Source organism: Pinus tabuliformis, chromosome 8 (assembly GCF_031772625.1).
Source record: "Pinus tabuliformis cultivar Carrire ecotype Pingquan chromosome 8, CPIR1, whole genome shotgun sequence".
Lineage (NCBI taxonomy): Eukaryota > Viridiplantae > Streptophyta > Pinopsida > Pinales > Pinaceae > Pinus > Pinus tabuliformis.
Genome location: NC_142294.1, coordinates 1,196,940,003 through 1,196,965,021, shown reverse-complemented (window position 1 = coordinate 1,196,965,021; position 25,019 = coordinate 1,196,940,003). Strand labels below are relative to the sequence as shown.

The following is a 25,019-nucleotide window of genomic DNA, read 5'->3' as shown; positions in this document are numbered from 1 at the left end:
ATGACGCCAGAGGCCAGGTAGATTATCACATACAGGAGGCAGAGGTACAGAAGCAAGGAAAGATAGCTACAGATTACCCTTGATCCAGAAATCCTTGAGCAGGAGATTGAGGAGCTAGATATAGGGGATAATCAAAATGACAAATAGAGAAAAGAAGAAGAGTTTTCCCAAAGCCTTTTGAAGGCTATCCACGACTTGTCTAGTGGCATTGATGAGTTGAGACAACAAAACAATTGTAATAACAAGGGTAAAGGCAGCCAGGGGAACATCCATTTGGGAGAAGGTTCAAGTACATCACACCATCAAGCCTCCAACCCACAGAATGCGCGTCACATTTATAGCGCAACACCCAGGTCGACTATCCCCACATTTATAGTGTCTGGTGCTGGAGGACAACAAGGGCAGGAGGATATGCCCATGGGAGACTACTTTGTGGAGTACTAGTCATATCGGCTGGATTTTAGAGAAGCCATTACCTTCAAATATTTTTGCCAGCTTAAGGGTAACAACAAGAACAAGGGGCCGAGTGGAGAAGCTTACACGCATGGCGTTGATTTGCAGCACACTGTGGGAAGGCTCTTCCTTCCATATTTTGATGGCTCTCCTAACTAGTGTTGCGAAAATCGCGATAATATCATAAAATCGCAATTCTTTGAGTTATTGCCCGATTTTTACGTAAAAAAAAATTTGCAAAAAATCACGATAACTTGAAATAATCACGATTTTTTGGGAAAAAAATCTTGATTAAATAAAAATAAAAATAAATAAATAAATATATATATATATATATATATATGTTTTTTTTGTGCCAATTTTTTGATGAGGAGGAGGAGCAACAAGAGGAGGAGGTGACACAACCTACCCAGGCTACCCCAGTCACCAGTAGAGGACATGGTCTACCTCCTGTAGCTTCTAGAGCACATCAGAGTCCACTGCCAACTCCTCCGCATCTACATCTAGAGGGAAAGCTATTGCATTTTCTCACAAGAGGGGTAGAGGAAATCAGTGGTATTAGTTATTTGGTTCATTTCATTGTATATGACATTATGACTCATGATTTGAGATACATTATTATAAATTTTGTTGATATTTTGAGGCTGAGTTGGGACTCAGGAGTCAGGACTAACCATTCAAGACATGATTCATTGTTATGTGTGATGTAGCACTAGAAATGTAATGTGTCAATTCTTATATATTCGTTCTTTATCATATTTATGTGTTAATGTATTTATTTTATGTTGTAGATGCTTTAGATATTAAAAAAATTGAAAAAAAAATGAATATTTTTGTATTTTACAATTTTTTCCCGATTACTTCCCAATTTTTTCCGATTTTTCCCCAATTTTTTCCCTCGTCGATATTATCCCAATAACAATTACTGCAACATTGCTCCTAACAGCTCAACTAGGGCGTGGGTTGAGAAGTTAGATGTCTACTTCCAGCTTAACCAGATGACAAAGATGGAGGCAATCAAGATTGCTACTTTGCACTTGGAGGGAGAAGCTCATAATTGGTGGTTCCACGGGTTGGCCACTTTGGGGCATGCAGGTATCACTGCCTATGAGGAGTTCACATGGAGGGTGTTGGAGCATTTTGAGAGGAGAGACCCCGAGGAGCACTTCGGAGAGCTGACACGGCTCAAGCAGACCGGAAGTGCTAAGACATCTATCTCTGGTTTTCTGAGGTTATCAGTGATGGTGCCAGATTTTTCAGAGGTTGGGAGAGTTTTTCTATTTGTGGATGGATTGGCAGAGCCACTACGGGGTTTGTTGAGGTCCAATAGGCCCACCACTTTGCAAGATGTAGTAGGCAGAGCTCGAGATTTACAGGATGCGCTTCCCAGGACTAGAGCGCAGGTACCCACACACCCGTGTTCCAGTAAAGGGGTTGAGACATTAGGCCTTAGCCACAGCGAGATATTTAGTGGCGAGGGCAGGTGGATGATGAGGCCTAGAGGAACCTCTGAAGGAGGAAGTTGTGCTTCACTTGCCAGGAGCGATGGGCACCAGGGCACAGGTGTACAAAGGGAAAGGCACACTTCATGGAGGTGTTTTCTGACATTGAGCCAGAGGATGATGCAGAGCAAGGGATAGACATTGGTGATGATGAGCCACAGGTGACAAGAGGAGGAGGTGGAGGCCCAGCACCCCCACCTGTTGGAGCTCCTTTCTTGCTTGCAGCAGGGGTTATTGCTTCACTTCGAGGAGTGTCGAAGTACCTTACTTTGAGGATCAGGGGCAACATGTTTCAGTGCTAGTAGACAATGGGGCCACCCACAATTTTGTAGATGCCCAGATGGTGGAGAGGAGGGGCATATGCACAGAGTCCTTTGAGGGATTCTCAGTCTTAGTGTCGGGAGACCGTACCATGCAGTGTACTAGATACGTTCCTGGGATGACAATGGTGATGGGGAACTATTCTATGACGGACCATTTCTTTGTGGTTGATGTCCCAGACACCAACGTTGTGCTTGGCGTGTAATGGCTAAATTCTTTTGGGCATGTTACCACTGACTGGCAGAAGTTGGAGATGGAGTTCGCAAGGCCCGATGGGAAGATGGTTTTGTTGAGAGGCATGCACTCATACAACCCACAGACAGTGTAAGTGCATAGGATGAAGGCAGACTTGCGACATGGGGATATAGAGTGGGTCATGGAGCTCAAGGTATCTGATGCAGGGGGAAATCCCAAACCACCACACTCTGATATCCAAGCCATTCTAAATAGGTACCTAGTAGTATTTGGAGACATCCCACCAGGACAGCCACCTGATAGGGGGTTTGAGCACACTATCAAGTTGGAGCCAGAGCTACAGGCAGTTATCACAACCCCATATAGACATCCCAAGCCCTATTAGGACGAGATTGAGTGGGCTATTCATGAGTTGTTGGCATTGGGGCACATTAGACCTAGCTCTAGTCCCTTCGCTTCATTAGTTGTTCTAGTGAAGAAGAAGGATGGCACGTTGTGGATGTGCATCGACTATAGAGCCCTCAACAAGAAGACATTGAAGAACCGGTACCATATTCCCAACATAGATGAGTTTATGGATGAGCTTAGAGGAGCTAAGTACTTCTCTAAGAGACTTGAGTTTGAGGCACCGTCAGATTCGGGTGAGGGATCATGATATACTTAAGACAGCTTTCAGGTGTCACTACGGCCACTTCGAGTTTTTGGTTATGCCCTTTGGGCTGACCAACGCACCTACTACCTTCCAGTCTTGCATGAACCATGTGCTCCGCAAGCAATTGCGTCGATTTGTGCTGGTGTTCTTTGACGACATATTGATTTACAACAAGACATGGGAGGAGCACCTACAGCATGTAGAGGAGGTGCTTCGTATTTTGGAGGGGCAGCAGTTCTATGCAAAGTTGTCCAAGTGTGAGTTTGGGCTGACTGAGATGCTCTACTTGGGGCATATTATTGGAGAGGATGGAGTGCGGGTGCATGAGGAGAAGATTAGAGCCATCCAGGACTTACCAGTTCCCCAGAATGTGACTGAGCAGAGGCGATTTGTAAGCATCTGCACGTATTACAGGAAGTTAGTAAAGGGCTTCTCACAACTAGCAGCAGCCCTCATAGATATGACCAAGAAGGGGGCATTCACATGAACGGAAAGGGCACAGGAAGCTTTCGAGCACCTCAAGGAGGTGATGACCAATTGTCGGGTGTTGTCTTTACCTGATTTTACCCAGTCGTTCACCTTGGAGTGCGATGCACCAGGTGAGGGCATTAGCGTTGTATTGTCACAAGGAGTCCACCAGATAGCTTTTGAGAGTCAGAAGCTCCTTAGTCATGAGAGGTTGTACTCAATGTATGACAAGGAGACGTTGGCCATCATGCATGTGTTGGCCAAATTCCGACAATATTTGTTGGCCAACCGGTTTAGAGTGAAGGCTAATCATAATAGTCTTCACCACTTTCTGCGGTAGAAGGGCCTCAATGATAGACAGCAAAAGTGAGTCAGCAGAATTCAAGCCTACGATTTTGACATATACTATGTCAAGGGAAAGCATAACATGGTGGGAGATGCCCTATCCAGGAGGTCTGCGACACTTTCACTCATGAGCATCTACCATGATTAGAAAGCACAACTTTTGGTGGAGTACTCCAACAATCGACAGGGATGTGAGATCTTGGAGGGTAATCATGGGGATGAGCACTACCATGTGATGGTCGATGTCATTTACTAAAAGGAGCACATACATTTGGTACCTAGTTCACAGTTGAGGGAGAGGATTCTCCATGTAGCGCATGATTCACTGTTGTCAGGAAACCAAACGTTCTTGAAGACAGGATAGTCAGGGAGTGATTTACTTGGAAGGCCCTCAAGGGGGGCGTGTTGAGGTATGTGCAAGAGTGTGAGGCCTGCCAGAGGAACAAGGGGGAGTTGACCCATCCTACTGGGTTACTATGGTCGCTGCCTATTCCGGAGGGGAAATGGGAGAGCATCTCGATGGACTTCATCACAGGACTTCCCATGGTGCAGGGTTGTGATTGCATATACGTAGTGGTGGACAAGTTGACCAAGTATGCCCATTACTTTGCTATCCCCTCTAGGTACTCTACTTCGCAAGTTGCGAAGCAGGTTTTTAGAGATATCCTCTAGTTGCATGGTCTTCCCAAGACCATAGTCAGTGATAGGGATAGTCGCTTCATGGGGGGTCTTTTGGCAAGAGCTCTTTAGGTTGGTGGGCATCGAGCTCACTCCCAGTACCAACTACCACCCTCAAACGGAAGGACGGACCGAGATAGTCAACAAGTGATTGGACAGATACTTGTTGAACTACATGACAAGGTAGCAGTGAGCGTGGATGAGGTGGTTGCACCTAGGGGAGTATTGCTACAATACTACCTACCATATGTCCATCAGTGTGTCCCCTTTTTCGTGCTTTGTATGGGTATGATGCTTTATCTTTTGCTGACATTGTTTTTGGAAACAATAGGGCCCCAAGGGCCAAAGATTGGATTCAGGAGAGCCAGGCCATCCTCAAGGCTCTCAAAGACAACCTACAGACTGCCCAAAAGCAGCGAAAAATGTATGCAGACAAGCATAAGATCGAGAGGCAATCTGAGGTAGGAGACTTGGTCTTTTTGCGCCTCCAACCATATAAACAGTCCATGCTAAAGCATAAAGGGACCGAGAAGTTGCAGCAATGTTTCTATAGGCCCTACAGGGTGATCAGGCAGATTGGAAAGGTGGCATAAGAGTTTGAGCTTCTGCTTGGAAGCAAGGTACACAATGTCTTTCATGTTTTATGCCTCAAGAAGCTATTGGGACAACATGTGACAGCAGCCACAAAGCTACCCCCACCGGATGATGAGGGCACTTAGTTCTTGAGCCTGAGGCTACTTTGGACATCAGGGAGGGGAGATTGCAAACTAGGACTATCAGAGTGTATTTTGTGCAGTGGAGGAATTTACTGGATGAGGATGCCACATGGGAGGGGGAGCATATAGAGTAGCACCCCGCATTACAATTGCATGGGGACAAGCAACATTTGGGAGGGCGGGACTATGATGTCCTCTCTAATTAATTTCACCCAGCAGTTATACCAATTTTGCAATTTTGTATAAGTTGTGTCAATTTTGATATTTTGTGTGATTAACGTAAGAGAAGTGGGTTAGGAGGACCCACTTGAATAATTTGGCTAAGGAAGGTCCCAACATAGGAGAAGAAGGTAAAATCGAAGTGATAGTGGATGGTGGGGGCCACCTCAAAAGGGGAATACGCTCCCCTTGAGCAAACTTGCACTTTTGGAGGGAGAAAGTCATGGTGAGGTCAATGCATCGGGCCCACATGGGAAAAGGGGAGCTCAAGGATAAATAAGAGAAAGATGCATCATTTTTGGGCTTTTAAACCTTTGCACATCGAACCTAACTAGCACGCTTGAGTTGTTGATCCAAGTCTGCAAGTGTTGCTCAAAACACAAGATTCTCAGGCAAGATTCTCACCCTACCTTCGAGTGTCAGCCCAAGAGGGAAGATCTACACCATTTGGGAGTTGCTCCAGACGTGGCATCAGTGCATTCCATGGGAATTATTTAGCAGTTCGGGCATACAAGAGAAACACGCACTACCTGGGAGAGTTAGTTCTGGGGTAGCAAACTAGTTGGGCTTTTTAGGAGAGTCTTGGACCATTTTCTGTTGGAGATTTGGAGTGCTAGGCGGGGACATTTCTGTGGGGTTTTTGTTGTAGCAGTGACACCATTTCAAAGATCGCATGGGCCTACAGAGGTAGCTTTTGGGCCACATGTGGGAGCTGGGTGTAGTGACATTTGGGGTGAGTTGAGATAGAATTTGGAGAGGCATCCGAAGGGGTGTTTTGCTAGCATTTACCATCATTTTGGAGGAGCTAACCAAGGTCATTTCTAGGTTGGTCGAATTACCCAATAGTTGGGCGAGCGCATGGAAATTGGGGGTAATTTCAGATGTTAGAACTAGGCCAAACCCTTTCTCGGTTTAGGTGGGTTATTTGAGGAGAGACTGGGGTTAATTTCCCGTTATTTTCTGAGCATCGAAGGAGGGCCAAACAGCAAATTCTTCCAGCTAGCAATGCAGTTTTTCCAGAGCCAGCACAAATCAATGAGGGGAATATCTTTCCAGCATCCAAGCAGTGGTTTTCTTCACCTGGGGCTTGTTAGCTTGCCTTTGGCAAGCCCATGTGCATTCACTCCATACTTATATTGTACCCCCATCTGATTTATAATGAAAATGGCTCAATTTGGCGCAGTTTTTGGAGTATTTCTAGGAGTTTAATTTTGTGTGTGAATTTTGTGTTGCATGTACCTTGAATGCTTTGTTTATCACTGTTGATTTCCCTTAGGAATATTACATATGGATTGCATCGGTGCTATTTTGGTTATGTTCACCCTTACATGCTATATAAATGAGAAATTTTGCTTATTTGTGTATAAATGGTTTGGATTCATATGGATGCACATGAACATATATGTTTTTCTTTAAAATTTGAATATTTTAGGTGCTTTTGGTCAACTGGATTTTTGGTTCGGTTTTCTTACCAGGTCTGGTCCAGTTCCAACTAGTTCTCGGTTTAGAGGGTTTTCTAGTTCAATCATCGGTTCGGTTTCGATAACATTGGTATCTACTATAGTCTATTTTGCTTAGTACTAATTTGATTTTAGAATGATGAATGACGTATTTTAATTTTAAATCAATTTACATTCTAGAATGATGAATGATAAATTTAATTTTTAAATCAATGTAGATTCTAGAATAATGAATGATGAATATGGATCAATGTATTTCATTATTGAATCTCGTGGTGTATGGATGAATGATGAGTAGGAATGATGTATGTACTAGTATGAACGATGAATATGGATCAGTGTATTTCATTATTAAATTCAATTATGTATGGATCAATATCGTCTCCCTGTCCCCCCTAAATTTCCCTAAAATTTGAGGGTACTACCACAAGTCCCCATTGTGTGTCTCCCTTTACCCGCGTCCCCCTGTCCTAGAGTCTTGGTGGAACATTGTCTGCAACTGCAAAACTTTTGCGCTAGATCAGCTCTGCGAACTCACTGATCTGCTCACTAGAAACCCTCTCCAACAATCCTATTGCATCTTGCTACTACTTCTTGTTGACCACTACGTGTCAACGACCCATAGCAGTACACCCCCTTCTTTCACAAAAAGGACAGCGCCTGATCGACGTATCCGTGTCGTTCAGCTATCATCATCAGCGTGATTATCATGTTATAATGTAAACCCATTCTGCATGTGTATAATGTAAATAATCTCAGCATATCCGTGTCGTGTATGTAATTGCCTAAGTAAACCTACTTTTCTAGTGATGAGTTACATTCCGGGAGGTTTTTTGTCTCACCGATACATTTTCAAATGGTCGGTAGAGTTTTCCTTCAGCCTTACCCCAAAGTTAGAATGTCTTTTGTCATTGGGATCTTAGGCGAGTCCTAGTGTTCTAGATTGAGTCTATCTAAAAGTGATTTGGGAATAATCATAACTATTTGGTTATGTTATTTTATTACAAATTGCTTGGTCTACTGGATTATATTTGTGTTGCAGAAATGGGTAGTCTGTGAGGGTCTATCACAAATGGGTTTTCCCCCTTTTGATGTAAAAGATATGAAAATTATGATGTAAGTTGTCTTGAGGGTTGGAAAAATAATTTATCCCCTCATAGGTTAATTCATTAAATTGTGTGGTCAAAAAATTAATTAAAATCATAAGCCAGAAATTTAATTAATTCTAGGTCCTAGGTAAATTTAAATTTTCCAAAGGCAAAATTCGTCAGTCCTTTAAAATTCAAATTTTATAAGGTCTCGGGACTAAGGTAAATTAATTATTTTGTTAAATTTTAAGCCGTTGGTCCCTAGGGTTTAAGTCAAAGTAAATTTTTTTAGGAAATTACCTCAAAATTTTTATTTTTGAGTTAATTAAAATGCATTTAATTGAAAAATTCGAATTTCCTCAAAAATTTAATATTTCAATGAATGAGATTAAAATAAATTTTAATCCTTATCAATGGTTAAGATTGCTTTGACAACGATCACTCAAACTAGTGATTGGACGATTTAACTTTAAATAGGAGGTCATTTGTCAGTTGATCGATCCGACTTTTGAATAGTGTGCTAAGCGAAAAGCTCTCGTGTAATTTTTATTCGGATAATAAAGAAAAACTTTGGGGTTAATTTTCGCCCATGTTACTCTTCATGGAAATACTGTAAGATGTATTGTTTTCATGCGTAATTTCTTTTTGCCATTGATAATAGTTTTTGAAGAATGATTTGAGTATAGGTATCTTGCTCAGTCGCTAGGGTTTAAGTGATAATTTAAATTTGAATGTAATAGCAGATATCTCTATTTATCTGAATTTTATTATCATTTTCTCGCTCTATTTTGATGGTTGAATTGAGTTTTGCAGGAAAGTCTTGAGTTTTAGATCATCAAGCATTCAAGGAAGTTTTCAGTTGGACCAACCAACTCCCGATCCGTGTTTTCTGAAGAGCTCAACTTAATTTGATCCCGGGCTTATCATAAGATATTTTTTTCACTAGTGATGCATGAAGGGTTTTGAGCTCAACACCTCCTTTAAACTTTTAAATTTTAAATTTTTTACGTGCGAAATTGATGATCTGGCTGTTGAGAGTCTAAAATTATCAGATTTGGGAGCGGAGTTGGACTCGCACTCCTCAGATCTCATGGATCTGCCATTTTTGTGCATAGATCTGTAATTATTTTTGGTTTTTTGAATTGAGTTTTTCTGGGTTTTAGTTTTATCATTGTATATATCATTTGAATGTTTCTTGTTTTCTTGTAGCTACAGATCTTAGGAAGAAATTTGTATAGAGTCCAGATCTAGGCCCTGGAGGGTAAGATCTGGATCTTTTAGTTCATCATCATTTTGCAAGATATTCAAAAGATTTTGCAGACCAAAGTTTTAATTTTTTTTAAATCTGGAGAAATTTTTAGGGGTTTCACTGATAAATCTAAACCATAAAAATATATTGATGTAGGGTTCAATTTTTTCTAGGTTTGCTTTGGGTTTCTTGAGGTTGTTGTTGACTACCTAGCATCATTGTCTGCATTTTTTCTTTCTTGCTAAAAATAAAGAAGACCCCAAAGCCCTTGTTGCTCTCAGACATACAAAGCGTTGGCCTAAACCCTTTGCTTCTCCATCGCTCTCTGCGGCTTCCTCTCCCTCATCCTTTGTTCGTCCATCCTTTTTCTGACTGCGTACTCCTTCCTTCATACCCTCACTCTGCCTTCCGCCGTCAAACGCTGCCTAACCTGCAAACGCTCCATTGCCCTGCCTCCTCTCCTGTTGCATGTGATCTCATTTCCTGTCTGTTGCCCCTCTGTCCAAGCTGCTCCTTTCCTCGACCTGCAAGTATTTCACGTGGCCCTCTACTCTGCCCACTTGCAATCCCTCAAACCCCCACATCTCTCATCACTGTCAACTGCACTCCTCTATATCTACATTCCTTTACTGCAACCCGTGGCTTTCCCTAGCTCTTCATCTCTTGCACTCATTCCCTGCTTCGAGTTGTCCATCCATGTTGCTAATCTGCATTCTTCTCCCTCGCAGCCCCATTCACCTGATCTTCTTTTCAACCAGCTCTCCACGGCCTTCTCTTCCACACTGCTTCTCACTATCAAACTTTTCCACTGTCTGTCGTCACTGCTTTCCGCCGTCAAGCCTGCATTCACAACAACAAAACATTTGATTTCTTTTTTATTTGTATGCATATACATTAGGTTAGATACTTTTTCAGTTCTTTTTATTTGTATATCCATGGTTTAGGTTTAGTTATTTTCGATTTCATGTAATCCAGACTTTAGTTAGATTTTATTAAGATTTTAATAAATCAAACATTTCGATTTGGTTTTATTTTTATTTTCTCATTTGGATTTTTTCTATTTGGTTTTATTGGATTTATTTAATTGATTTTTGTTTTAATAAATAAAAAAATTCAATTTGGTTTTATTTTTATTTTCTCATTTGGATTTTTTTTATTTGGTTTTATTGGATTTATTTTAATTGATTTATTTTAATTGGTTTTATTAGATTCGATTTTTTTTTCACCTTTTTTTAATTTTTATTTATGATTTTGAAATTAAAAATCTAAAAATTTCTAAAATCTTACAAAAAAAACTTAAAAAATAAAAAAATCACTAAAAATATCTAAAAAATTAAAATTCCTAAAAAATTTCAAAAAAATCTAAAACATTAAAACAAATCTAAAAAAAAAAAATTCTTGGTGACGTGAGAATTAAGAATGAAATAAATAAAGGGATTTGTGCTTAAACATTGAAAAAAATTAATGTGGCCTTTGGCCCATTAAAAATTCTATTTATCAACCCTTTGATTTATTTTACTTCTTCAAATTGCCTAAGGAATAATTAAAGTGTTAATTTAAAATTCCTTGGTGTTTTTGGCGCTAAGTGTTAAATCTTAAATTTTCATGATTCTTCTATGGTCAAGGTGTGATAAATGTTTTAAATTATATTGGCTATAGGAGAAAGTTAATTAATTCTAGATCTGGGCCATTAATTGAAAATTATTTTAAATCTAGAATCTCTTGCATATTGCAGTTTTGGGCATTTACATTAATTGTTCATGATCGTCACTTTGCCACATCTATAAGTTTTCTCTAGATGACTTGTTATTATTTAGTCTATGGTTAATTCAAATTAAAGGCACTGGTCTGTAGTCATTTTTATCTTATGATCGTGTCTTATTTTAATCTATCTATCTCATTTGACCAAGACTCGCTTTGGATTCATCAAGTTGTTTATCATTAAAATCTCCTAGAGCCCGTGTTCCATAGGCTACCCTCATCCATTCACCTTAGGGACTACCCCCCTTGACTTGCCTAGGAGAGAGTCTAAACAAAGTGAGTAAGGATTAGAGTGACAGCCCTTACTCTGAGCGTTGTCACGGTGCCTAGACACTTTGTGCAACAACACTCCTGAGGCAAAATGATCATTTCTCCACCATGGATCTAGAAATCGAAATCCTGCCTCCAGCAATTCGCACTGCCTAGATGGCCTGTGCAAATCTGAAATAATGTGCTTCAGATCTCCCTGTAAAATTGCAAAATTGCACTTCCTAGAACCTAGCGTCTTCGATCCAATCTTCTCTGCTCTAATACCATGTGAAAATTCTTTGAATGCAACAACTATAAATTACTCTTCTAATTGAGTGCAGTTTATTTGTCTTCTATTAATTATTAACGGAAATAACGAATAACTCACTAATGCACTCTTCACAAATAAAAATACGTTGCAGAAATATAAAATACAGAACTGAGAAATAGATGCAGACATAACAAAATAGTCACCTCTATTTTTGGGCAATTGTCCTTGGAAAAACCTCAAAGGGAAAAACAGTGCAGCAGATGAGAGTTTTATTATTATGCAACAGAAATAGAGAATTACAACTGTTAGCCAATGTGGGACCAAGATTTATATCAACTGAAAATATACTGGGAAAATGCTTTTCCTTCACAACAACTCGATCTGGCCCTCTCTGGGCTACTCGCACTCCTTCCCTACACTCTCTCTTCTACCCAAAAATGTGCAACGTGGCATCAGAAAAATCCATTCTACCCTAGAAACCCTTCTAGGAAAATCGTCCTGCCTCCCTCTACCTCTAGAAACAATACAACCTCCTCTGCTGGATAATTCAGCATCTTGCCCTAACTCTGGAATATTGGAAGACTTCTTGAGAATTTCTCCGGAAATTCTCAACGCTGCAACCCTTGCTATCGTCTCTTCTCTAGCTCGAACTATGCCTTGTTGAATATTGCAAACTAGGTAATTCAAGCTATCTTCCTCACTTGATGCGTCTTCTCCAATCCCTTTGACCTGCTCTTATAATCTCTCGTTGGAGCATCAACGGCCAAGATCTAATCATGATCAATGGCTCAGATCATCTAAGAGTCTGACAAGTCACCTTTCTGGAAGTCTCTAGAGAAAAATCAATTTTCTCGGTTGATAGCCATTAATCAATCAATTTTCCTAAGTTAGACTTACGAAATTTTAAATTTTTTATCAATTAATTTAATTAATAGGTTTCTAAGTGTTTTCTCTCGAAACCTTTTTTGGATTTTGGAGATTTTGTGTTCCTTAGCCTCTCTGACACCTTAGAGACTAGAACACCTATCTGATGCTACTCCAAAAATCAACATGGATCCCCATTTGAATCTCTACAAAAGGGGAAATCAAAGGAGGTAGGTGGAAAGTAACAAACCACAAAATAAAGATCCCAAGGATCAAGGGAATCACGTACAACCTGAACCCACATAAATCTACAAATAAAATCACAATAAAAGTATGTTACACCTCCCAAACCCCAAACGCCCCTCGTGATTTAGCTCTCCTATCTACAACTGGAAAAGCAACAATACCCCAAATATTCCAAGATGGTCCTAATGGGGCTTCCCTGGGTCTCAATCAAGAGTAGAATATCTAAAGGCCTGAGTGCATCAAAGACCACTCTAAGAGACAAGAATGACCCCATTATAATTGCAACAGCCTACTATATCCCCCAACATCCCGCCCTCCCCTGCAAGGACCCATCATTTAAGAAGTCTAGGGTCGAGACTCGATACACCTAGACTTAATATCCTTTTAGCATCTCAGCATTTCAATTGTTTGTGACATTTCTTTGCAGCCTTTGCAACAATATTGTAAAAACAGCACAGAGCTTCAAGAACTGGTTGGGGTCATACTAATTTAGATGCAAATAAATAAAATCCAGAAATCCTCCCAACTACTTGATGATAAACTGTGTAAATGGTACATAATATAATTTATGAATTATTTTTACGAAATATTTTTTCTGCCACATACTGAAATGGATTTCCTTGTACAGTTATGCCAATATATTAGAGAATGTTATTGAAGGGACATTTGATAAAAGACAAATTTTCTCAAGAAAAAGTACAACTTACTTTGATTCAGTGAGCTTCGGGCTTGGACGATAATATTTTAGATAACCATCCCACGGAACCTTCTTTATGCCTGCCCTCGTACTTATTATGTCCCTTACCCTGTTAAACAAAAATGTGTGATGAAACGCAAAGCAATAACATTGGAAAAAGGAAAATATGTAATGATCCACTGACCATTAAAATTAAAGAATTCAGTATCAGGGAATATAATTATTCTGTGTCCAACAGATACCTCTCCGCAAATTGAATTGGTGTCTCGCCAGGTTGCAGAGTTTGTGGTTCCAAGTACCATACATCACAAACTACAGCCCAAGAGGTCATAAGACGGACCAAATGCATTGTAAAAGACTGCCTGTCATGAAATACACAAACTTCAAACAATAAGATTTACATTCCCTCAAGTGGAACCTAAAATCAAGAATAAAATAAGAACCAAATAAAACCATAAACAAGTAATCCACAAATTTTGTGTTTTGTTTGTATGTATTTATTGTAAATGCACTTAGATTATTCTTGAATGTCAATGAATGTCTTCATGACAGGATAAACTGGCAAATCAAAATCCATTAGGCACAAACACATGGTACAAAATCAAAAATACTGATCAATAAGGAAAAATCCAATAATTTCATCAAACAATCAAGAATAAACAAGAAGACTAAAAGATGGAGTGGGAAGCCATTTAGATTTTAGTTTTCCCTAAGATATCAAAGGAACAAAGACAAAAGTACATCAAGATAGAGGAAGCTGCACAAATAAAGCATGGTAAGAAAACAAAAGCTTCAATCAACAGATGTATCATCTAGATTTGGTGGCAAAACATTTCCATCTCTTCACGGTTCTGGAATCTCTAATTCTAGAACAACAATAGCAAAATTCCTCAATATTGTTGGTAGGGATGAGGTGGATGCAAAAGTGGTGCAATTTATCTATGCTTGCAGCGTAACATTCAATATGTTTCTCTCCCGATATTGGCATGATATGATTAAGGACATTAGCAAAATCCCTAAAGGATACAAGAATCCCAGCTATGAGAAAGATAAATGGTATTACTAGATAGGGAAAGAGTGAAATGGCAAAGAGCTATAACATGGTTTTAGATGAGTGGGGGAACTTTGGGTTATCCATTGTATCTATCACTTAGACAAATGTTAAAAACCAACATTTGACTCCTTTGTTAAAGTAATTATTAGCTTATAATGGTCAAATAGATATTAAACTAAGTCATTAATAAAATCAATGACTTTAGGTAATTTTATGCTTTTATGTCTTCACTTTATTGTGCTTCGCAGTCTATCCCACATTCATAAACTGGATTGACTTTACTTGCTTGTAATCCTATCTAAGAAAGCTTTCACTTTCCCATTATGCAATACAACACAGAGAACTCTTTAGAGTTATCTTGGTTTCTTTATGTGCTCAATTTTTCTGATATGGTACCAAAGCTCAGCTAGAACCACAGATGGTGTGCAAGCTTGAAGACCTAGGGACTGCTGCCAGCAGAGACGAATTGAGGGATTGCTAGCATAGCACATTGAATAGCCAAAAGGGTTTCACAAACACTAGGTATTGTTTTGTTTTTTACAACACTAGGTCAATTTCTTTTTAAAATGTTCAGCAACCATACAACAATTTGTAGCCGTCATTTTCATACAGATTCCATACAGTCGTACACAATCTGTACATAATTGTTCAAAAAAGTGCAATAAAAATCGATTACAACCCAAATTATCACATTTCTCAGTTTTCTTGACGGTATAGACGAATTGGAGGCAGATGGCAGCTGTTTTTTCCAGTATCAGTGCCCAAATTTATAGATTAGAAATTTTTAGCTGCTAATGTATTATTTTTCAACAGATCCAAGGAGAAATTGATTTTTTCAGTGTTATTTGTGAATAGATCTGAGTGATTTTGAGCTGGTAGTTAGCAGATTTGCCTAGATCTACGTGTTTCCCGGCTAGTTGAACTTGACAACTGTTCTAAGTCTCATTGGACTGGTGGTGAGTGAATTTGCCTAGATCTGCATCTTTTTGGGCTACTTGTGAGCAGACTTATTATAGTTCTGCAAGTTTTTCATCACGCTACTCTGTTCTTGGGTTAATTTTATCCTTCACCTATGGCATCTTTACTCATCATCATGCTTGAAACGGGTCAGAGGTTCATAGGCAAGAACAACAGATGCTAACCAATTTTTAGTACAAGTTCCTAGCAAATATTGTCCTTGAAAGTTACCTGGCCTATAGTCGTGAGTAAACTAGGATAAGTTTGAGGAGAAAGACAGAGAAGTTGTGATGTTGATGAAGTTGTCAGTGACAAATGAGATGCTTCGAGAGGTCCAAACAGGTAAGACTTCCTCAAATATTTGGAAACATCTGAAAGATTTGCATGAAACATCGAACAAGGGCAAAGCCTTCTTCCTAAACATGTTTTTCCATAATGATAGATGAACATGCAACTTTATAGGAGCAATTGCTCAACAAATATATCCAGGATTAGCTGATGGTCATGGGTCAAAAGATAGAGGAGGAAGACATGGCCGTAATCACACTAAAAAGTTTACCACATGCTTACAAACACTTTATTGAAACTCTAAACATCACTTCTACAAATGTTGAATGGAAGTTTAACGAGCTCTGCAATAAAGTCTTATTGTAGCACATATGGAAGAAACAGTTCAGTAGTAGAAGTGAGAGAGAGAATTTTGAGAAGGTCTTTCTTGCCAAATTAAAGGGCAAAGGTAAATGGGCCAAGAAAAACGTATAGAACAACAGTGAGGATGTGACCAAGGATTAAAATATCATCAAATTTCATTACTGTGGAAAGGTGGGCCATATGAAGCACTGCAGAAAGAGGTTGGCTGACCAGAAAACCAACCTTGGAGGGCCTCAACAGCAGGCTCATGTCGCAGTGCATATAAAGGAGGAGTCAGCCTTCTATGACTTTATGGCCACAACACAAGCAGATCAACCAAGGTCATCTGCTTGGTTCATTGATTTAGGTGCATCACGTCATTTCACCAATAGCAAGGAATAGTTCACACACTACATGCCTTGTTCTTCCAAGGATTCATTGTTGAAAATGTTACCAAGGAGGTGTTTCCTAGTGCTTTTTGCCTAAGCCTAGGAAAACAAGTGAACCCACCTTTTTAGCGTGACTTTAAGAGATCATTAAAGTCGTGAAATTTTATTCACTTTACGAGGCCTAAAAGAATATTGTACTTTTATAATGTTAAAATGACTTTATAATTTCAAAGTGACTTTAGGAGGAAAAAAGTACATCGTACAAGAAGTTACTAAAGTGCAAGTGACTTTAGGAGGAAAAAAGTACATCGTACAAGAAGTTACTAAAGTGCCTAGAGGGGGTCATCAATGAAGGGGAAGACATGAGGGGGTCATCAATGAAGGGGAAGACATGAGGGGGTCATCAATGAAGGGGGAGACATGAGGGGGCGTCAATGTGAGATTAGATCTCCACCCTTGATCAAGAGAAACTGAGATCTAATCTCAGCCCTTGAGCTTAGGGATAGGTCTTCTCATCCTTATGGAGACTAAAAAGCGGGAAAAAGGCAAATGGAAACTCATTCTCCACGTGTAGCTTTTGGAGACGAGGAGAAGAGAGGAGAAGCAAGGAGAAGGCTGAGATAGCAATTTGCATCAAGGAGAAGGCAGGTACAGGCACGCATTCCAAGGAAGAGTTGTGCACGCAAGTTGAGAAAGGGAAGGCAGTACAGCAGTCCATCTTCAGCACTGATTTCAGGGCAGACTTGGCACATTTATTGCTGGTCTGACAGCATGCATTTCCAAGCAGAAATTGCATGTCTGACAGCCCAGAATTTGAGGAGAAATTTCAGGACTGAGGCACAGATTTTAAGGAGGAAAAAGGTCAGCCAGAGGCATGAAAATTAAGGGTCTGAGTGCTGAACAAAGGCACAACTTTCGAGTGAAGACATTCAGCCTGTGGCACAATTTTCAAGGGCAGAAAATCTGGTTTGTGGCATAATTTTCAAGGGCTGAACAGTTTGAACAGTGGCATGAAATTCGATGGTAAAGTCTGACATGTGGCATGAATTTCTAGACAGCCTTTCAATCTCTAGGAGCTGGCCCAAGTTTCAAGGAGGGAGATAAGTACCCCTTTGTGTAATTAATGCTGTAAATTTCTTTGAGATAAAAGCAAATAAAAATCCTCTTCCTACTGGTTTTCCCTTTGGGGTTTTTCCGGCTCTGATTGACCAAATATCAGTGTCTAAATTTTGTTCATGTTTGTGAAATTTATCAGCTGATATGTGAAAAAGTAGTGGTAGCTTCTAGTGTTTTAATTGAATTTATATTCAAGTTTAAATCTCAGCAATGAACAATGGGGTTTGGGCATTAAACTTGATGTGCAAAACAAATTGAAACTGGGTGGGGCTACATGACAACTTTCTACATGGTATCAGAGCACCAAGTGAACCTATAGCTGATAAAGTGTGACCAGCAAGCATAAAACAGCCTATATACCCAGAGATTTGTGGTTGAGAGGGAGAGTGTTTGCTCATTTTCAGTGTTGAGAAGTTGTGTTGGTTGAGAGGGTCAGATGGCTACTGGTTTGAGGGTGGAGGATAGGTTGAGTGGGGCTGAAAATTTTGGCCCATGGAAGGAGAGGATAGTTTTGTTGCTTGAGGAGTTTGAGTTGTGGGATATTGTCGAGAGTGCAGTACAACCACCCACTAATCCTGTTCAGTTGGCAAAATTCAACAAGCACAATGTAAAGGCTAAGAGGATGATGCAATTAAAGACCACCTTATATCTCATGTATCAAGATAGAAGTTTGTCTATGAGTTGTGGGATTTCCTGATAAAACTTTACCAAAGCACCAACGAGAATAAGATGGTGTTACATTAGAAACTAAGGAACACCAAGATGATCAAGACTGACACAGTGACCTCATACCTTACCAAGATCACACATGTGAGAGATGAGTTGGTTGCAATGGGAGAGGCTATCCCTGATGACCAGTTGGTTAGGATGGCATTGAGTGGTTTCCCAGGAAGTGGGATGGATTTATTAATGGCATTGTTGCTAGAGAGCATCTTCTAAATTGGAGGAGGATGTGGGATGATTTCATCTAGGAGGAGACCGGGAGGAGTGCCAAGAGTGGCAGCCAGCATGATGGTGTTAATGAGGAGGAGAATGTTGCCCTCGCAGCTAAGGAAAGAAGAAACCCAAGAAGGGGTCCACTAGTGGGGCCAAGTAGCAAAAGGGGTAACAAAGAGAACAAGAGAAGATCATGAGCAAATTGAGATGCTTTGCTTGTCAAAAGATGGGTCACTATGCCTTTCAATGTCCCAATAAGAAACGGAAAAAGAAGGGTGTTGCAACATCAGTCGAGGTGGATCAATTTGCCACCAGATTTGACAGGGAGTTTTCCTTAGTGGTGAGTCTTTCCACTCGTGTTACATCTCCTAGTATCTAGTATGTAGACAGTGGAGCTTCTCGCCATATGACAGAAGTCAAAGAGCACTTTACAGGTCTTACAGAGACCGGTATAGTTTTTGAGGTGGTGCTTGGAGGTGATTCCACTGTCAGAGCAACAGGTGTATGGACTATATCCTTTCAAAGGGAGTCACAGCCTCCCTTGAAAGTGACAAAGGTCCTATATGTTCCAGGGCTAAAGAAGAACCTAATTTCAATTTCCAATATTGAGGATAGGGGATATGTGGTGGTGTTCCGAGATGGATAGGTACTCATGCATCCTAGGGGATTCAGTATCACTTCTGCTAGAGTGATTGAAGTATGCTATGGGAGACTCTATAGGTTCATGTTTCAGCCTACTAGATCCTTTGTGTCAACGACCAGCAACAGTGATTTGTGAGTTCTAACATAGGAGGATTGCCTACTTGCACCATGGAGAATTCAAGGTATTGAGGGAGATAGTTACAGGTTTACCGAATTTCAGTATTGAGCATCATGAGGTGTGCAGGGGTTGTGCTTTGGGAAACTACACCAAGATTTGTTTCCTGAGCAGTGACAACAAGGTATTCTTGATTTGATTCACTCCGATGTATGTGGTCCTATGTCTTATGTCTCCTTGAGTGGATGTTCTTAACATGTCACTTTCATTGATGACCACCCCAAGAAGACCTGGATTTTCTTCATGAAGACGAAGGATCATGTCTCCATTAGGTTCCAAGAGTTTAAGGCTCTTGTGGAGATCCAATCAAGGAAGAAAATCAATTTCTTGAGGATAGACAATGGGGGAGAGTATACCTCCAATGACATGAAGGAATTATGTGTGATAGCAGGCATCAGGAGAGAGTTCACAGTGCTATATAACCCCCAGCAAAATGGGGTGGCAGAGAGGAAGAACAGAGCCATAGTAGGGGCAGCGAGAGTCATGTTACATTATTAGAGGCTACCTTTCCTTTTATGGGTTGAGGCTTGTAACAAGGCAGTATATCTGTAGAAGAGGAGTCCACACAGAGTGTTGGGGAGTAAGACTCTTGAGGAGGCATTTTCTGGGAAGAAACCTGAGATTGGGCACTTTAGGATTTTGGGTGCCTTATTTATTCACATGTCCCTAAGGAGAAGAGGGCAAAGCTAGAACCCACCACAGAGAAGGGCATCTTTGTGGGTAAAGGTGAGACCTCCAAGGCCTATCGCATATATATTCCTACCAAAAGGAAAGTTGTCCTTAGGCAAGATGTGATGTTTGAGGAGACGACCGTTAGGAGGTCTCGATGATCATGTAGAGCAACAAGCTCTTCAACAGGGGAGTACACCACAGGTTTCAGGATCTTCAGGTTCATGTTCACAGGGATCAGGAGGATTACCGACTTCTCGGGTAACAAGTTCACAGATTTCAGGATCATAGGGCACAGATTCACGGGGTACAAGTTTACCGCGGGATATAGGGGCATCCTCATTAGGATGTCAGGCTCTATGGGAGGATATTCCCCTACCAGTTCAGAAGCCTACTTAAGGGAAGAGGAAGCCTAGATGGCCTAATGAGACCTTGAAGGAAGCACAAGAGTCAGTGAGAAGACCTAAGTGGTCAGTTAGGGAGAGTAAACCACCAGAGCAATTTGGTGGCTATGTGGCTAGTATTGTGCAAACCGAGCCATCTAGCTATGAGGAGGTTGTGAATCAGCAGATTTGGAGGGATGCCATGGTAGAAGAGTATGCTTCCATCATGAAGAATGATGATTGGGATATAGTGTCGAGACCTAAGGGGAAGCCAGTGGTGACTTCGAAATGGCTTTATAAGATCAAACATGTTGTTGATGGCAGCATGGAGAAGTTCAAAGCTCAAGTTGTAGCATGGGGATTCCCATAGGTAGAGTGAGTTGATTATGAGGAGACCATTGCACCAATGGCTTGACACACCTTGATTAGAGCAGTGATTTCCATTGCAGCAATGTCGGGTTGGAAGATCCACTAGATGCATGTGAATCCCACCTTTCTCAATGGAGTCATATAGGAGGAGGTTTATATTGAGCAACCACAGGGATTTGAGGCACATGAGAGAGAGTATCATGTATGCAGGCTTAAGAAAGCCTTATATGTTCTAAAGAAGACACCAAGAGCATGGTACTCGAGAATTAACTCCTACTTGTAGCACACAGGTTTCAAGAAGTGTGATGCATATTCAAACCCATATTACATTGTGGTTGGCGAGGATCCGCTCATTCTTGTATTGTATGTTGATAATTTATTCATTACAGGAGAGGAGAGACTCATTGAACATTGCAAGAGAGATCTTGCTTCAAAGTTCGAGATGACTGATATAGGACTGATGCACTATTTTTTGGGGTTGGAGGTTTGGTAGGAGGATGGGCATATCTTATTGGGCCAAGGAAAGTATGTAGGGGACATATTGAGGAGATTTCATATGGAGGACTGCAGGCCTATGGCCACACCGATGATTACCAATAGGAAGAACTTAGAAGATGCATGCTTCTGATTCCAAGTTAGTAGACCCCACTTCATATCGTAAGTTGATCGGGTCATTGATGTATCTAGTCAACACTAGACTAGATATATGTTTCGCAATCAACACGATGAGTCAGTTTATGGTGTAGCCTAGGAGGGTGCATTGGGTGGCTACGAAACATGTGTTACGGTACTTACAAGGCAAAGTGGACTATGGGCTGGAGTTTGGACTATGTCCAGGGGCATGGAGTCAGGTTGACAGGTTGACAGGTTGTACAAACTCAGATTGGGCAGGCAGTGCTAGTGACAAGAGGAGTACATTTGGATCTGTTTCATGTTGGGTTTGCCAGTGGTGTTGTGGTTCAACAGGAAACAGAGATCAATGGCTATAAGTTCCGCAGAGGCTGAGTAAATTGCATCTAGTCAGGCCAGTCGTGACGCCATTTGGCTTTGCAAGATGTTATATGTCTTATTTTATAAGCGACTAAAACCAACTACAATTTATTGTGATAATTAGAGTAGTATTAAACTCACGGAGAGTCCAATATTTCATGACATGTTAAAGCATATTGAGATCAAATACCATTTCGTTCGAGATTGTGTTCAAAGAGGGTGAAGCAACAAAACTTATAGCTTGTTGATTTTAACATAAAAATACACAAAAGTATTTGTAATAATAATTTATTATATATAAAATGTACAAGTATGATTCAATGTTACAATGAGAGCCCGCATATATACCTAGGCAAGTGCCCCTTGATGACTGGCCATGTCTTTTTAGACATGCCTTTAAATTAAACTAATGAATATCAAAATAATCACTACTTTGATTATTTATTATTTACATTTATTTTTATTTATTTTATTTGTTATGAATTATATTCATAACATTGCCCTTCTCTTCAAGAGCTTTTTCCTCGAAGCTAAAAGAATGTTGAATGAATTAATTTGGAATGAGCAAACAGCTCAATGATAATACAGAGATATTTACAATAATAGAAACATCAGGTTTCTATGTAGAATATAGAAACACTCAGTTTCATCTAAGAAACTGCTAAAAGAATACAAATAGCAACAGCTAAAAGGAATGAGCATTAAATACTAAATAGGAATATTCTAATACCCTCCCTTAATGCTCAATCTATTTACAACACCAATAGACCCTCTGAATTTTACAAATTTATCAGGACCAAGAGGCTTGGTGAAAATGTCGGCGGGCTGCTCTGTTGTGGGAACATATTGTAACTGAATTGAGCCGTCTTCAACAAGCTGGCGAATGTAGTGGCAATGAGTTTCCACATGCTTTGTTCGTTCATGAAAGACAGGATTCTTGGCAAGTTTGAGCACTCCCTGATTATCACAAAACAAAGAAGTAGGCCCTGTCTGGGAAACATGCATATCTGCAAGCATACATCGAAGCCAAACTGCCTCACAGGATGCCTTAACTTCTCCCCGATACTCTGCTTCTGTTGAGGAGAGAGCCACTGCCTGTTGCTTCTTACTAGTCCAAGTAACAGCACCGGATCCTAGATTAAACACATACCCAGCTGTAGATTTACGGTCATCAACCGAACCGGCCCAGTCAGAATCAGTGTAACCACGGAGTATAGGTTTGGAACTTCGAGTGTATAGGAGACCATAATCAGAAGTGCCGCGCACATATCGTAGCACACGCTTTGCTGCTTGCCAATGATCAGCTTTAGGAGCTGACATGAAGCGGTAAATGTAGCTTACTGCAAAACTGATGTCAGGTCTGGTAGCAGTAAGGTAGATGAGACTGCCCACTAATTGCCTGAATAAAGTTTCATCCACAAGGGGAGAGGATGACTGTGCTGAAAGTTTGAGCCCTGGTTCCATAGGAGTCGTGGCCGGTTTGCAATCCTGCATTCTGAACCTGTCCACAAGATTTTTGGCATACTTGGACTGAGAGAGAAAGATCTGATTTTCAGTCTGCCAAACTTCAACCCCCAGACAGTAATGAAGAAGTCCCAAGTCGGTCATCTCAAAAGTTCTGCATAAATCTTGTTTGATCCCATGGATCAAATGTGCAGAACTGCCAGTAATGATAAGGTCATCCACATAGACAACCACAAACAAGATATCATCACCAGTATGCTTGATATACAGATTTGCATCAGATGGACTCCGCTGAAAACCCTGATCTGTCAGGTACTGATCAATTTTCATGTACCAAGCCCGAGGAGCTTGTTTCAATCCATAGATTGCTTTAGCTAACCGACACACTTTCTGTTCTTGACCAGCAACCTTGAATCCTGGAGGCTGCGTCATGTAGACTTCTTCTTGGAGATCACCATTTAGGAAAGCACTCTTTACATCCATCTGATGAACTTTCCAATTGAATTGAGTTGCTAGGGCAAGCATAAGCCTTATGGTACTCATCTTGGCTGTAGGAGCAAAAGTCTCCTCATAGTCAATGCCTTCCTTCTGTGAGAACCCTCGAGCCACAAGACGAGCTTTATACTTGTCTATGGTTCCATCAGCTTTGTATTTCACTTTATACACCCAGTTGCAACCTATGGGTTTTTTTCTGCAGGAAGATCAGAAAGTGTCCATGTGTGATTCTTCTGAAGGCTCTAGAATTCGGCTTCCATAGCCTGTTCCCACTCAGATGTACCCTTAGCCTCTGAATAGGTTTGAGGCTCAAAAGTACTGTGTAGGTTAGCCATAAGAGCAAAATTGACTGTAGACTGTTGTCTGTTCTTATGTCTAGAAGTTCTACCTTCAAGGAGCTCATCATCCCGGAGATCACCAATGGTTTTAGCCCACCATTTAGGCCGAAGAGTAGAAGAAGCAATATCAGGAGTAGAGGAACCAATATCAGGAGGAGGTGGAGAAGACTCAAGAGCAATAGGGGCCGCAAGAGGAGGGTTATTTTCTGGAGGAAGCTCAGATAGAGTATTATCAAATACTGATGCTACATCATCCCTCCCATCAGGTGGACCGACCGGAAGAAGAACACTGTGAGGTTGATCCTCAGAACACTGCTCAGAAGAAGAAGACTGAAAGAATCCTCTGTCTTCATCAAATACTACATCCCGACTGAAGCTAAGACGACCAGTGGCTATATCTATCAGCCTACAGGCCTTGTGATGATCACTGTACCCTGTCATCATGAGTTTCTGGCTTTTGGAATCCAACTTAGAGCGCTTAGCAGCTGGAATCCAAACATATGCAACTGAGCCAAATACTTTGAGATGACTGATCTTAGGCTTACGGCCAGACCAAACCTCTTCAGGAGTCTTCCCTGTAACAGCCTGAGTGGGTGATCTGTTAAGAAGATAAACAGCAGTAAATACTGCTTCAGCCCAGAATTTGTTTTGAACACTCCTGTGTTGTAGCATGGAACGAGCCATTTCAACAACCGTGCGATTGCGACGCTCGACAACACTGTTTTGCTGAGGAGTGTAAGGAGTGGTTAATTGATGTTTGATGCCATGAATATCACAGAAGTTGGCAAACGCTGAAGAACAAAATTCCCCCCCATTGTCGGTCCTAAGGGTCATGATGTTACAACCAGATTCTTTTTCCACTAAGGTTTTAAACTTCTGAAAGGTACTAAGAGCATCAGATTTATTTTTAAAAAAATATACCACATCTTTCTACTGAAATCATCTACAATAAGTAAAAAATATTTGCAAGCAGTGATA

General features: G+C 40.6%; 1 protein-coding gene across 4 annotated transcripts in view; it reads right to left on the bottom strand.

The window, feature by feature from the left end:
• The window catches only part of LOC149239668 (glycerol-3-phosphate acyltransferase 9-like), a 366,346-nt gene that overhangs the window by 101,669 nt on the left and 239,658 nt on the right, over window positions 1–25,019 (bottom strand). For 3 of the 4 annotated variants that reach the window (XM_089373481.1, XM_089373479.1, XM_089373480.1), the window contains 2 exons: window positions 13,677–13,796; window positions 13,445–13,543 (listed from right to left, as the gene is read on the bottom strand). In XM_089373481.1, the coding sequence (XP_089229607.1) occupies window positions 13,445–13,543; window positions 13,677–13,796 (219 nt within the window). Of the gene's footprint in view, window positions 1–13,440; window positions 13,544–13,676; window positions 13,797–25,019 lie in introns of those variants that run through there. The other variant, XM_089373482.1, reaches the window with a different exon arrangement.